The following is a 2,795-nucleotide window of genomic DNA, read 5'->3' as shown; positions in this document are numbered from 1 at the left end:
ATGATTGAGGACATCAAGACTCTTCGGGAGGAGCATGTGTACCGCGCCAAGCTCGCTGAGCAGGCGGAGCGCTATGACGGTAGGTCTTTTTTTTTTCCTACGCTTACACCGCAATTAGGGATATTTGGCACAGCGTATCTGATTATTTCATTCGTCTTCTCCGTTGTGGCGACGCTTGGTTGGAGAGTGCTTCCACAGTCACGCTGTCATGGGATGGCAGGGTGATGGGTCGCAGGTGCGGTCAGCCGTAAGTTTTTCCTCTGGGTGAGGTCTACAGCTGAGGGTTCAGTCACTATTTTTTTTTAAGTTGACAATGCTTCTGGCTAGAGCGAATCGACCGGTTCTGTCTCACGCGAACCATTGTGGACAGAGGGGGATGCGCTACTGCAGTGGCGCCGAGGCTGCTTCAGCACATACAAAAAGCTGGGGAGCTCCCTCAGGAACATCCACCAGTCGCTGTTGGGCTACTGCATACAGTGACGGGTTTTCTGGCGACAGTGCCCTCGCGGTGGTCCCAACGTAACACGCTGGGCTTCCGGGGAGGACTATCTATCTGGAAGAGTTCGTGTGTGCGGGCGGACTCCGCGCTTCAGCTTGTTGGCAACATATATCGTCATTGGATTTGGGTGTAGCGCCAGGGGAGGTTATCTACCTTCTTCCGTTCCGGACTGAAGATGCGCCTGGGTGGCGGGATTTGCGGACGCCGCTTCATTGAGAAGCTGCGCGTTGCGCAATGCTTTACTTAGTGGTGACCGAAGTGCTTTTTGAGTGTGTTTTGGGCTGTTTTTTCGCGGTGGAGGCCAAGATGAGGAGCTTGCCCGTATTCCCAAAGGAACTGTGGAGGCTTGTACGGACGTGATCGAGCAGTTTAGTGTGCATGCGGCTTAGGTCACTTTTTGTTTGCGGTTTGTGAACTATGCGCAGAAATGGCAGAGGCTATGAAGAATCTGGTGGAGAACTGCCTCGATCAGAACAACTCCCCTCCTGGTGCCAAAGGGGACGAGCTAACTGTTGAGGAGAGAAATCTTCTTAGCGTTGCATACAAGAATGCCGTGGGTGCTCGCCGTGCCAGCTGGCGCATTATTTCTTCTGTGGAGCAGAAGGAGGCCAACAGGAACCATATGGCCAACAAGGCCCTTGCAGCGAGCTACAGGCAGAAGGTTGAGAACGAACTCAACAAAATCTGCCAGGAAATCCTGACGCTGCTCACCGACAAGTTGCTCCCTCGCACCACCGTGAGCCTTTGCTGTGCTTTCTATGCATCCTGCATCCCTGGGCATCAAGTGAAAGTCATACGTGGAGATCCATGGTGGTGAACATTGTAGTAGGTACTTAGTTACCTGGCACCTAGCTGGCAATTCCGCGCGGGTTGTATGCAGGATTCCGAGAGCCGAGTATTCTATTTCAAGATGAAAGGCGACTACTATCGCTATATTTCTGAATTTAGCAATGAGGAAGGCAAGAAGGCCTCGGCAGAACAGGCGGAGGAATCGTACAAGCGTGCAACGGACACTGCGGAAGCTGAACTCCCGTCAACTCACCCAATTCGTCTGGGCCTTGCGTTGAACTATTCCGTCTTCTATTACGAAATTCTCAACCAGCCACAGAAGGCCTGCGAGATGGCCAAACTTGCGTTCGATGACGCAATAACCGAATTCGACAGCGTAAGTTCGTATTTCACCTCGTCTCAGCTTGCGTTTCCACTTTGCTTCGACATTTTTTCCGTAGCTGAACTGGGAACGCAAGGGTTTTGCTCTTAGGCATTTGTGCATTTGCCATCTGAAGGTTTCGGAAGATTCGTACAAGGATTCTACGCTGATCATGCAGCTGCTGCGTGACAATCTTACTCTATGGACCAGCGATTTGCAGACTCAGGAACAACAGCAGCAGCCTGTGGGTGAAGGTGCTGAGGCGCCAAAGGTGGAGGCTACTGAGCAACAGTAGGCTCATTATGCCACTCGCATCGTCGCACAGCGCCGACAATGGCGTTAATCGACATGTTGGTGTTAAGGTGGAAGGTTTCGGGGTACGAGGGTCCAGCATGGTGTACATTTTGTGGAAGAAAGGTCGCACAGCATGCACGGAATTGACAAATTAGGCCTGGAAATTACTCGCGGATAATGGCGACTTCACGCCACACAGACAACCGGCATTGCATCGTTGCTTTGATGCACCGTATCAGTTAATGGCCGGGCAGAGACGCAGCCCTTCACTGTCCGCTCGTGTTGTTATACGATAACACATTACCAGTCGCTTTTGCATGGCGTTCAGCACCTTCGCCATGAGCAACAGCAGATATTAATGTTCCCGAGTAAAGCAAGCTTGCTGGTCATACAGCAGAGGAGGACTGGTGTGCCGAGTGGCATGGCGAACGACTGTGCGCAGGGCTACAGCAGTATTGTGAACAGCTATAGGCATTGAGCGATGGCCGGCTTCAAAGTTGCTCCGATGAAGCTCCTTTCATGTGGTACGAAGGAGCTTCTATGCGAGTGAGAATTGTGACGTGTGACACAACCGTGGAGGTGAAGGAGAGTACTCGCAAGCGTCTGCTCCTGTATCTGACGCTGCTAGGCAGCGAACGCGAATCGGAATGCGTCGCGTGGACGTTACAGTGCCATAATCAAATGCTCGCAAGTGGTCCCTTGGGAGTAGTCCAGTTTACTAGATATGTAGGTTTCGTGTAGGGTATATTGGTAGCGATGATAGTGGTAGTTTAGCTGTGCGGGGGTTCCTGTGTGGAGGTCGCCGCAGGAATTAGTAGGCAGCGTCCAGTGAGGCAATGTTGGAGGCGGTTG

At 52.2% G+C, this 2,795-nt stretch overlaps 1 protein-coding gene across 1 annotated transcript; it reads left to right on the top strand.

The window, feature by feature from the left end:
• Positions 1-1,944, top strand: ENH_00065840 (14-3-3 protein, putative; the record flags this gene model as incomplete). Its single annotated transcript, XM_013581868.1, has 4 exons — positions 1-79; positions 925-1,235; positions 1,380-1,664; positions 1,786-1,944. The coding sequence occupies 4 exons, from the start codon at positions 1-3 to the stop codon at positions 1,942-1,944; spliced, it is 834 nt and encodes a 277-aa protein (XP_013437322.1).
• Positions 1,945-2,795: the final 851 nt, after the last annotated feature.

This window comes from Eimeria necatrix, genomic scaffold (assembly GCF_000499385.1).
Source record: "Eimeria necatrix Houghton genomic scaffold, Enh_scaff5, whole genome shotgun sequence".
Taxonomy (NCBI): Eukaryota; Apicomplexa; class Conoidasida; order Eucoccidiorida; family Eimeriidae; genus Eimeria; species Eimeria necatrix.
This window is presented reverse-complemented; position numbering and strand designations above follow the sequence as displayed.